Source organism: Oncorhynchus mykiss, chromosome 28 (genome assembly GCF_057628025.1).
Source record: "Oncorhynchus mykiss isolate SJ-2025 chromosome 28, ASM5762802v1, whole genome shotgun sequence".
Taxonomy (NCBI): Eukaryota; Metazoa; Chordata; class Actinopteri; order Salmoniformes; family Salmonidae; genus Oncorhynchus; species Oncorhynchus mykiss.
The window spans coordinates 35,227,333-35,240,000 of NC_143049.1; the positions used below are offsets into that span (position 1 = coordinate 35,227,333).

The 12,668-nt window shown below is 42.0% G+C and overlaps 1 protein-coding gene across 3 annotated transcripts in view; it reads left to right on the forward strand.

The window, feature by feature from the left end:
* LOC110508236 (fibroblast growth factor 12) overlaps positions 1–12,668 on the forward strand; it is a 52,326-nt gene that overhangs the window by 23,620 nt on the left and 16,038 nt on the right. For all 3 annotated transcript variants that reach the window (XM_036966250.2, XM_036966247.2, XM_036966249.2), the window contains one exon: positions 2,070–2,180. In XM_036966250.2, coding sequence (XP_036822145.1) covers positions 2,070–2,180 — 111 coding nt within the window. The remainder of the gene's footprint in view (positions 1–2,069; positions 2,181–12,668) is intronic.

Below are 12,668 nucleotides of genomic sequence, written 5' to 3' on the forward strand. Positions count from 1 at the left end.
CCAAAAAATACCAAATGTAAGATATCTTACTCAGAATGTTTTATTTTCACTGCTAAGTGTCCCTGTTGATAAGCTCTATAGAAGCTAAACTATCCACACACAATCAAAATAACTAAACATTAACCATCACAGAGAGTTCAACCTGGTCTCAGAGAATATCGTATTATTCTGTATGCAAAAAGGAGACACTCCATATAGTATGATATGTTACGTTTTTGTTATGGTAAGTATTCATTTGTGGATGTCCATCACCCATTTTGTATGATATGTTACGATTTACAATTCCTATTCTATGTTGCCAATTTGCAAAACGTACAATCTGTTACGAATTTGCAAAATGTAAAATAAGTTCTGAATTTACAAAACATACATTATGTTACGAATTTGCAAAATTCTATGAATTCTAGCCAGGTGGCTAACGTTAGCTAACTGCTAACGTTAGCTAGGCTAGGGGTTAGGGTTAAGTTGAGGAGTTAGGTTAAAGGCTTAAGGTCAGGGTTAGCTAAAAGGGTTACGGTTAGGGGAAGGGTTAGCTGACATGCTAAGTAGTTACAAAGTTGCTAAAAAGTAGTAAGTAGTTGAAAAGTAGTTGATATATATGTGATGACATTCGAACTCGCAACCTTTGGGTTGCTAGACGATCACATTATACACCCGACCAACCATCCTATCTTATGTAACCATACCAAACGTAACATATCATACTAATTTAAGTGTCCCAGATTTACATTTACTATGTTATGTCTAGTCTATGACACCAGGCTGGAGAATTTGCAGATGACTGTTTCTCCTAACATGATCTTCTAGCACCCCCACCCTTTCTCAACGATAAACATACTTTTTCACACGTTTTTTTTCTTGCAGTCGGCGAAAGACTCCCATAGCCTCGGGCTAAACCTCATGATCCACCTGCTCCGTCACAAGCCCAGCACCAAATGTCACAAGCACCACAAAGTTGGACGGCAACTCAAGTTTCAAGTTTAACATTTTAATGTCACGTGGACAAGTACAGTGAAATGCCTTTCGTTCAAGCTCTAAACCCAACAATGCAGGAATCAATCAGAATGTAATACTAAAAATAACAAGGTAGAACAAAACCACATGAGATATAAAAAATAAGTAAGCATACTATATACAGGGTCAGTTCCAGTACCATGTTGACAATGTGCAGGGATACTGGAGTGATAGAGGTAGGGGTAAGGGGTAAGGGGTAAGGGGTAAGGGGTAAGGTGACTAGGCATCAGAATATAATACTCAACGTTAAATAAAATTACCATAGCCTTTGATTGGGCATCAGATGTAGAGTTGAAAGCCCTTAACGGCACAATAAACATTGTAGATATTTTGTTAGTTAAACCCACATTATGAAGTACTGGTTGACCGAAATCTCCAGGCCCATCTAGAAGCAAGCAGTTAGTTAGGGCTGAGTACTAACTTGTGATTTTTTTGTTTTTATCTCATTGACGTCAGTGCATGATTTACTCAAAAGTTCAAGTTTAAGTGCATAAAAAGTTAGGATTCGTCTCTTGGTGAACAGTGTGAATCCACAAGTCACTCTCCTGATAAAAATAGTAAAGATGTAGCCAAGATCAGGCAAATGGCAAACACCAAAACCCCAAACGTAGGTCAGCTGCCATAATATATTAATACCAGATTACACCATCACCTTCAAGGACCACCTGTCAACATCACCAGTGTACAAGAGGGCAGTAGATACTGTATCTCTAATGGTTACAGGTGCGTCAGGATTCAAGGATCAGTTTGCCACGTAGAGGTTAGGAGATACCTTAGCTAGCAAGTTGGCAATGTTCAACAAGATAACAGTTTTCATAAAAATGCATAGGTTACTATCGTGTTACAAGACTACCTATGGATTCCTTTGAATTTTCTTGTACCAGACCAAGTCTATTCTGACCCCTGACCCTGACACCAACCTGGTAACCCATCCTCAACATGTCTTTTACTAGTTTGTCAATGTGAACAGCAGTGGCAAGGTGTCAGGCAGTAGGGGTGTGGTCTGACGTGCCCCTGGGGGGTGGGGCGTGGTGGGGGTCTGTCCTTTGTTTCAGAGCCGCAGCTGAAGGGCATCGTGACACGACTGTTCAGCCAGCAGGGCTTCTACCTGCAGATGCAGCCGGACGGCTCTATCGATGGCAGCAAGGACGAGAACAGCGACTACAGTGAGTAATTGGTTCGGCACTACGACTCCCAGCATGCCCCATGGTTACCAAGAGTTTCTGGCCTCATTCCAATTCCTTAAAAGTGTGTCCTTCCTTCCTTTGTTTCTTGATGTAATCATTGGTTAGACGTGATTCGACAGGTAAATGCAAAGGCTCCACCACATGGCTTTCACCTGTCCAGTCTTTTCTGATCAGTGAATGCTTCAAGGAAGGGTGGAAGGACTTATAAATACTCTGAACTGGGATACCCCATTTAACATCCCTTCATTTATGGTATTGCATCATATGAGGGGAGGACCATCCTCCGTGAATTTGAGGAAAATAAAAAATTGTGAAACATTTAGATACAACTATAGTAAATATATTCACGTCACCAAATAATTTATTAAAACACACTGTTTTGCAATTAAGGTCTACAGTAGCCTCAACAGCACTCTTTAGGTTAGCACCATGGTGTAGCCGGAGGACAGCTAGTTTCCGTCTTCCTCTGGCTACATTGACTTCAATACAAAACCCTAGGAGGCTCGTGGTTCTCACCCCATTCCATAGACTTACACAGTAATTATGACAACTTCAGGAGGGTGTCTTCCAACCCATCAGAGCTCTTGCAGCATGAACTGACGACATGTTGTCCACCCAATCAAAGGACCAGAGAATGAATCGAGTACTGAAAGCATAAGCTACAGCTAGCTAGCACAGTGCATAAAATGTGGTGAGTAGCTGACTCAAAGAGAGTGAGACAGTAGTTGAACAGATTTGAACACATGTATTTCTTCAAAAATTAAGGGGAAGTAAGATAGAGAGAGAGAGAGAGAGAGCTAGCTATATTTCGTTGTATTTTCTTTTCACGTACTTAGCTAGCGGATGCAACTAGCTAGTTTAGCCTACTCAAACACCCGGCTCAAACAAAGAGGGATGCTATGTTAGCTAGCTGGCTATGGCTATGGCTATCCAACACTGGAACTCTTCCACGTCAAGGTAAGCTTTTGGTTTTATAAATGTATTTCCACTGTGGCTCTCCGGTGTAACTGCAAAACCTTTTACTCGCCCTAGAAGAGCTGGTTAGGCTTTCATGTTATCTAGAGCGTAGGTGACAGCTGCTGGCAACAATTTAATTGCGTTTTTTTGCCGATGTTTAACGACACCGGCCATATTCAACGGGTGTTGAGCGTTCGTAAATTCATCAGTAATTCTGCACTCTAGCACACTCAGTCGAGAGTGCTCTGAAATCGGAGTAGATAGCCAGAGTGAATTTACGAAAGCATCCTATGACGTTAGCTAATATGGTGACAACAATGGAGGCTGTGTGTAGCGGTTATGATATGAAGGTTTGGCTTTGGAAAGTTTTTTTTTCCGCCTGGTTACAGACAGCTGGTGTGTTGTGCACAAGCAAAGGGAAAAGGTGAAAGGAGGAGCGTGCATCAATCAAATTTATTTATATAGCCCTTCGTACATCAGCTGATATCTCAAAGTGCTGTACAGAAACCCAGCCTAAAACCACAAACAGCAAGCAATGCAGGTGTAGAAGCACGGTGGCTAGGAAAAACTCCCTAGAAAGGCCAAAACCTAGGAAGAAACCTAGAGAGGAACCAGGCTATGAGGGGTGGCCAGTCCTCTTCTGGCTGTGCCGGGTGGAGATTATAACAGAACATGGCCAAGATGTTCAAATGTTCATAAATGACCAGCATGGTCAAATAATAATAGGGCAGAACGGTTGAAACTGGAGCAGCAGCACGGTCAGGTGGACTGGGGACAAATCAAATCAAATAAAATATATTTATATAGCCCTTCGTACATCAGCTGATATCTCAAAGTGCTGTGCAGAAACCCAGCCTAAAACCCCAAACAGCAAGCAATGCAGGTGTAGAAGCACGGTGGCTAGGAAAAACTCCCTAGAAAGGCCAAAACCTAGGAAGAAACCTAGAGAGGAACCAGGCTATGTGGGGTGGCCAGTCCTCTTCTGGCTGTGCCGGGTGGAGATTATAACAGAACATGGCCAAGATGTTCAAATGTTCATAAATGACCAGCATGGTCGAATAATAATAAGGCAGAACAGTTGAAACTGGAGCAGCAGCACGGTCAGGTGGACTGGGGACAGCAAGGAGTCATCATGTCAGGTAGTCCTGGGGCATTTATCAATGTGAGAAGGAATTATACAACAGGCAAAGTGATCGTGCTGTTTGTATTTGGCTGTTATTAAAGTAAACTGTTTGTGTTTGTGATCAACGGTGTATTCAGTCTGCGATTCTGTTGAAAATACGTTTCTTAAACACGGAAGCAAACTGAGCGAAACAGGGATAAACATACCTGAATTTGTCCAATAGAAACTCACATTTGCAACTGTTGGACTAATGATTACACCCTAGATCAGCTAGATGCAGGCTAGAGTGTGCAAGGCAGTGTTGAATCTGTCTGCCACCTTAATTATTCACACGTTGTACAGCTTTTATTCTTCGGCCAGGTTGTAGAAACCACATGATCATTGGGTAGAGGAAAAATGTGAGCATAATGCAGTAAACTACACTTATCGATTGTCACTGGTGTAGAGAGGAGTAGGCAGGAGGCAGTCGCAGGTTTAGAACTACTCAATTGATTTATGCACCATAGATCAAAGCGGGACGATGACTCAAACGCTGGCTGTGCTCAAAACATATCTTCATAAACAGAAAGGCACAAAGTGCAAAATATAAAGTATTCAGAAAATAGTAGAAGTGATTCCTGTCAGGAGAAGAAGTAACATTTACAATGACCGACAAATGACAAATGACAGAGGGAGTATATATACAGTGATAGAGTGGGGATTGGAACCATGATGACGAGACAAGTCCGGGGTTGATGACTGAAGGGCGTTTGTCAGCAGTAGGTTCGGCAGCAGCTAGGAGGCCAGCGACACAGAACACCTGAGCTGGACTGGAGGGAGAGCCAAAGCAAAGGCTGGTGTGACATCGATGTTACATTGAGCTGAGTAAATGGAATATGAATGACATTCATCCAATATGCTGTAATAGAAATAAGGCCATGCTCATGAAAAAAAAGAATCGCCCTCCATCATCTTAAACAGCACCGACACTCACTGGTTTACAGTGAAACAAAATGTGTGTGAAATTTTGTTCTAGTTTAGTGCCAACATCTACTGCCAAGATCTATACCTCAAACAATGAATTGGTTTGAACTTTTAAACAATGTCTTGGAGATGAGTCAATTCACACATATTATTTTGTGCCTGTGAGACAGTGTTAGGCTAAAAACCTCCAAACTTGTAATAAATCAGATCATAGTGATCTGAAGACTGCTTTTCTTAATCAGTGGTAATATCAGTGTAATAATGACAACTACACATCCTAGTGATCTGAAGACTGCTTTTCTTAATCAGTGGTAATATCAGTGTAATAATGACAACTACACATCCTAGTGATCTGAAGACTGCTTTTCTTAATCAGTGGTAATATCAGTGTAATAATGACAACTACACATCCTAGTGATCTGAAGACTGCTTTTCTTAATCAGTGGTAATATCAGTGTAATAATGACAACTACACATCCTAGTGATCTGAAGACTGCTTTTCTTAATCAGTGGTAATATCAGTGTAATAATGACAACTACACATCCTAGGGGTCAATTCCATAGTAACTTTTATTGAGAAAAATAACTATTTTGCATTCAAATTTGCATGTCCAACTGAGAACACTGAAATATACAGTTGAAGTCAGGAGTTTACATACACCTTAGCCAAATACATTTAAACTCAGTTTTTCACAATTCCTGACATTTAATCCTAGTAAAAATGCCCTGTTTTAGGTCAGTTAAGATCACCAGTTTATTTTAAGAATGTGAAATGTCAGAATAATAGTAGAGAGAATGATTTATTTCAGCTGTTATTTCTTTCAGAACATTCACCGTGGGTCAGAAGTTTACATGTACTCAATTAGTATTTTGGTAGCATTGCCTTTAAATTGTTTAACTTGGGTCAAACGTTTTGGGTAGCCTTCCACAAGCTTCCCACAATAAGTTGGGTGAATTTTGGCCCAGAGTCAGGTTTGTAGGCCTCCTTGCTCGCACACGCTTTTTCAGTTCTGACCACACATTTTCTATAGGATTGAGGTCATGGCTTTGTGATTTCCATTCCAACACCTTGACTTTGTTGTTTTGCCACAACTTTGGATGTATGCTTTGGGTCATTGTTCATTTGGAAGACCCATTTGCGACCAAGCTTTAACTTCCTGACCGATGTCTTGAGATGTTACTTTAATATATCCACATAATTCTCCTCCCTAATGATGCCATCTATTTTGAGAAGTGCACCAGTCCCTCCTGCAGCAAAGCACCCCCACAACATGACTGCCACCCACATGCTTCACGGTTGGGATGGTGTTCTTCGGCTTGCAAGCCTCCCCCTTTTTCCTCCAAACATAACAATCGTAACAGTTCTATTTTTCAGTTCTATGGCCAAACAGTTCTATATGTGTTTCATCAGACCAGAGGACATTTCTCAAAAAACTATGATCTTTGTCCCCATGTGCAGTTACAAACCGTAGTATGGCTTTTTTATGGCGGTTTTTGAGCAGTGGCTTCTTCCTTGCTGAGCGGCCTTTCAGGTTATGTCAATATGGGACTTGTTTTACTGTGGCTATAGATACTTTTGTACCTGTTTCCTCCAGCATCTTTACAAGGTCCTTTGCTGTTGATCTGGGATTGATTTGCACTTTTCGCACCAAAGTATGTTCATCTCTAGGAGACAGAACATGTCTCCTTCCTGAGCGGTATGACAACTGCTTGATCCCATGGTGTGGTACCGTCAGGCGTTTGGAAATTGCTCCCAAGGATGAACCAGACTTGTGGAGGTCTACAATTTTTTTCTGAGGTTTTAGCTGATGTCTTTTGATTTTTCCATGATGTCAAGCAAAGAGGCACTGAGTTTGAAGGTAGGCCTTAAAATAGATCCACAGGTACACCTCCAATTGACTCAAATTATGTCAATTAGCCTATCAGAAGCTTCGAAAGCCATGACATAATTTTCTGGATTTTTCCAAGCTGTTTAAAGGCACAGCCAACTTAGTGTATGTACACTTCTGACCCACTGGAATTGTGATACAGTGAATTATAAGTGAAATAATCTGTCATTAAACAATCGTTGGAAAAATTACTTGTGTCATGCACAAAGTAGATGTCCTAACCGACTTGCCAAAACTATAGTTTGTTAACAAGACATTTGTGGAGTGGTTGAAAAACGAGTTTTAATGACTCCAACATAAGTGTATGTAAACTAGTTTTAATGACTCCAACATAAGTGTATTTAAACTAGTTTTAATGACTCCAACATAAGTGTATTTAAACTAGTTTTAATGACTCCAACATAAGTGTATTTAAACTAGTTTTAATGACTCCAACATAAGTGTATTTAAACTAGTTTTAATGACTCCAACATAAGTGGATGTAAACTAGTTTTAATGACTCCAACATAAGTGTATTTAAACTAGTTTTAATGACTCCAACATAAGTGTATTTAAACTAGTTTTAATGACTCCAACATAAGTGGATGTAAACTAGTTTTAATGACTCCAACATAAGTGTATTTAAACTAGTTTTAATGACTCCAACATAAGTGGATGTAAACTAGTTTTAATGACTCCAACATAAGTGTATTTAAACTAGTTTTAATGACTCCAACATAAGTGGATGTAAACTTCCTACTTCAACTGTATCTATTTTTATATCAATTGGAAACACCTAGCAAAACATCCTTTGTGTGCCACTGTGTGAATGTAAGTGTCACATTGTTTTGATTTAAACAGCTCTAAAGCCTGTGATTGTCGCAACTGCTTTTTCCCTGTGGATGTTCATGACTTATAATAAAATCAATCGAAGGAACTTCTTTCTCAGGTGACATCTGGTCCAAAGGATCTTTTCACACCAGTCATTTCTCTTCACTTTCATGGTATGAAATTCATGGTATGAAATGACTGTTGGAAAATTTTTATCAGGGGATGGAGGAGCGCAGTAAACTGGAAATCATTTAGCAAATAGAACCAAAAATACGCCCTACTCCATTTGTACCTAATAAATCATTCCCTCTGAGAGACGCCTCATGCTTAGAGGCTGAAGACGATAGAGAAGAGGGAAGGAGAGAAAGAACTGTCCCGGGCTGACTCATGATGTCCTATTGATATCATTTCTGATTAAGAAGTTGTCGTATAACCAGATTGCAGCAACCGACTGGTCTCTTTCACTACTTTTTGCCATTAGGAAATGAAATTGTCATGGGAACGACGTCATATTTTGGTTGTTAACTGGTCAGATATCCAGATAACAACCAGATAACAACATATTCTGCTAAAAACCCTCTTCCTTTAGACAACTACCTATTGATCTGTGTGATGTATTAGTATGACATTTGTTGAAACTCAATGTTCAAATTCAAATCTCATCATATCTATGCCAATATAAACCAATGTCCATGAAAATGTGCAAACCGATTTGATTGGAGGTACACAACACATGGCTCTCGTCATGAGCCGTCCGGTCGCTACCGAGAACCTAACCAAATGTAGCAGGTGTAAAAGAAGCGCCTGAAACTCGATCCCCCAAGATATTGGTCTTAATGAGAAGGGGGTGGGGGGGTCTGTTGGGGGAGGGTCTCTTCTGCACTGTTTCAACCAATCCGGTTAGTGGAGGAGGAGTTAAGATCAGTGGTGTAGTGGAGGTAATACACATGTATACGCCGTATACCCACTTTGTTCGGCATGGCTTACACTCACTTCTTAATACCCATGATGCGTCTAGTGGTGTAACCTTGACACATGAAGTCAAGAAGCACGAGTGCATAATGATGGGTTGCCAGGTGTGCGTAATGATGGGTTGCCAGGTGTGCATAATGAAGGATGGCCAGACCACGGTGGAGTACGGTGGCAGCATCCAGCGGATGAAATGAGCCGGTACTCTGCACATTATTCAGTGAGGATTGTGCGAAGAGGTCCAGACGGAGTTGGTGTTCCCGAGACGACAATCTAACTGGATAACCTTCTTCAGGAGCGTTGGGAACCCCCATCACCTCTCCTTCGTTGAGTCAGAGCCTGAACGCAATAATCTGTAATCAGACTCTCTGTAATTTAATTGCGTTGTCTGTTGATCACTCCTCTATAATTACCTGCACAAATTGAGGCTCATGAAGACATTGTTGGTTATGAGGCTCATGAAGACATTGTTGGTTATGAGGCTCATGAAGACATCGTTGGTTATGAGAGGCTCATGAAGACATTGTTGGTTATGAGAGGCTCAGGAAGACATTGTTGGTTATGAGGCTCATGAAGACATTGTTGGTTATGAGAGGCTCATGAAGACATCGTTGGTTATGAGAGGCTCATGAAGACATCGTTGGTTATGAGGCTCATGAAGACATCGTTGGTTATGAGGCTCAGGAAGACATCGTTGGTTATGAGAGGCTCATGAAGACATCGTTGGTTATGAGAGGCTCAGGAAGACATCGTTGGTTATGAGAGGCTCATGAAGACATCGTTCGTTATGAGAGGCTCATGAAGACATCGTTGGTTATGAGAGGCTCATGAAGACATTGTTGGTTATGAGGCTCATGAAGACATCGTTGGTTATGAGAGGCTCATGAAGACATCGTTGGTTATGAGAGGCTCATGAAGACATCGTTGGTTATGAGAGGCTCATGAAGACATCGTTGGTTATGAGAGGCTCATGAAGACATCGTTGGTTATGAGAGGCTCATGAAGACATCGTTGGTTATGAGAGGCTCATGAAGACATCGTTGGTTATGAGAGGCTCATGAAGACATTGTTGGTTATGAGAGGCTCAGGAAGACATCGTTGGTTATGAGAGGCTCAGGAAGACATCGTTGGTTATGAGAGGCTCAGGAAGACATCGTTGGTTATGAGAGGCTCAAGAAGACATCGTTGGTTATGAGAGGCTCAGGAAGACATCGTTGGTTATGAGAGGCTCAGGAAGACATCGTTGGTTATGAGAGGCTCATGAAGACATTGTTGGTTATGAGAGGCTCAGGAAGACATCGTTGGTTATGAGACGCTCAGGAAGACATCGTTGGTTATGAGGCTCAGGAAGACATTGTTGGTATGAGGCTCAGGAAGACATTGTTGGTTATGAGGCTCAGGAAGACATTGTTGGTTATGAGAGGCTCAGGAAGACAATACACAGTCCTAGTTCTTCCCCTGCTCTAGCATCTCCATGGCTATTGCTCTTGTTTAGCATCAGTTGTTAGAGAAGGCTCTCTCAGCTGCAGTCTGTCGTTGTATACCCCCTCTCCCCCCCACACACTTCCTCTCACCAAGTCTCACCCAATAGATTTGTGTCCGTCAGGATTATAGGAACTGCCCTTCCCATTTCAACGGCCCAGAACTTTCTAAACCGTCCTGGGATTTTATTATCTGCAGAGCCCACACTGTATTAGTGCATCAAACAGGCTTGCCTTCCTGTTTGGATTTGCCTTGGCCGATTACAGCTCCTTTGGATGGCTGACATTCCAAGGATTTGGTTTCCTCGAGCTCTTTGATACATTTGTCTGCCCTTTTGATGGATGCAGATTTCTGGTCTTTTTTTTACGTTAGCATTTGGCAGGTTAGGCCAGCTTAAGTGGGTGACTGTCAGAGAAAGTTGCAATTACAAACTTGTGAGTACAGGTTGGCTGTTAAGTCATTTGCCCATGTATTTGCACGCATAGAGACCACGATTATTGAGTCATTTGTCAGGTTTTCTCTTCCCGAAGTCAAGTGTAGGACAGCTCCTGTCTCATGAGTTAATTCACAGTTTTTGAGCAAGTGAATTGAGAGCTGTGGCACTTAATAATAATTTCATAGCGATGCCGATTTCTATTCTACACGTCTTACCAATTCTCTGATCTCAGGCAATAGTAGGTCTGTCTGTGGCGACTGCCTCTGATATGACTGAACCCTACACTCTTAGAAAAAAAGGTGCTATCTAGAACCTAAAAGGGTTCTTCGCCTGTCCCCATAGGAGAACCCTTTGAAGAACCCTTCTTGGTTCCAGGTAGAACCCTTTTGAGTTCCATGTAGAACCCTTTCACCAGAGGGTTTTACATGGAACCCAAAATAGTTGTACCTGGAACCAAAAAAGGTTATCCAATGGGGACAGCCGAAGGACACTTTCGGAACACTATTTTTCTAAGAGTGTATATAGTATGTCTGTGTGGTTAACGGCCGATGTAGTGGCAGCTCTCGCCCAGAACATTCTGTCTTCTCGGAGTCATGCACTAATCCTTGGGGAGACACATTTGGTCATCAAAGTGACAGAGGTATCCATCTGGAAGTGCAACAGAGCGAGGGATGAAAGGAAGAGCTACACAATTGAAAAGAGAATAGTAAAGGGTGCATGTGGGCCAACCTCTCACACCTTGTTCAAGAGTGTGTTGCTGGAAGAACCAACACAGCCATTTCAGTGTATCACCTTCCTGGGGATCCTCAGGGGCAGAATTATACCGTAGCTAGGCGAAAGTGGCACGTCGATATTTATTGAGTGAAATTGAATCTGCTGGGCGGACGGACGCGCGTTGGCACCTCTACTCTCATCTCTGTGAGCTTCATCTGATTCCGTCGCCACTTACAATCTTCTTCACGGGGTCCCTGTGGTCGTTCTGTATCCCTAGCCACCATGGAAATAAACCTCTACAGCAGGGATCATCAACTAGATTCAGCTGAGGGATGATTTTCTTCTTGAGTGGATGGTCTGGGGGACGGAAAATAATTACATATAATGTTGTAGTCTGCAAGAAGCCCAAACAGATACAATATTTGACTTAAACATAATCATTTTAATTTCAACTTCACTTATGCATGGGAATACTTGGGAACAGATTTCCAAAACTATAATCACTTGGAGATGATTTCTTGGTGTTTTTACAATCTTTGATGCCCAACAATAATAATAAAAAAATAAAAACATTTTGCTCAGAAAACTTGGTGAAGCGGCGGGGAACCCTGCTCTAGAGGAAGTCTAGACCTTAGGACATAAAACACCCGAGAGAGGGATGTCCACTTCAAAGGAGTGCCCACTTCAGAGGGATGTCCACTTCAAAAGGAGTGCCCACTTCAGAGGGATGTCCACTTCAAAAGGAGTGCCCACTTCAGAGGGATGTCCACTTCAAAAGGAGTGCCCACTTCAGAGGGATGTCCACTTCAAAGGGAGTGCCCACTTCAGAGGGATGTCCACTTCAAAAGGAGTGCCCACTTCAGAGGGATGTCCACTTCAAAAGGAGTGCCCACTTCAGAGGGATGTCCACTTCAAAAGGAGTGCCCACTTCAGAGGGATGTCCACTTCAAAAGGAGTGCCCACTTCAGAGGGATGTCCACTTCAAAAGGAGTGCCCACTTCAGAGGGATGTCCACTTCAAAGGGAGTGCCCACTTCAGAGGGATGTCCACTTCAAAAGGAGTGCCCACTTCAGAGGGATGTCCACTTCAAAAGGAGTGCCCACTTCAGAGGGATGTCCACTTCA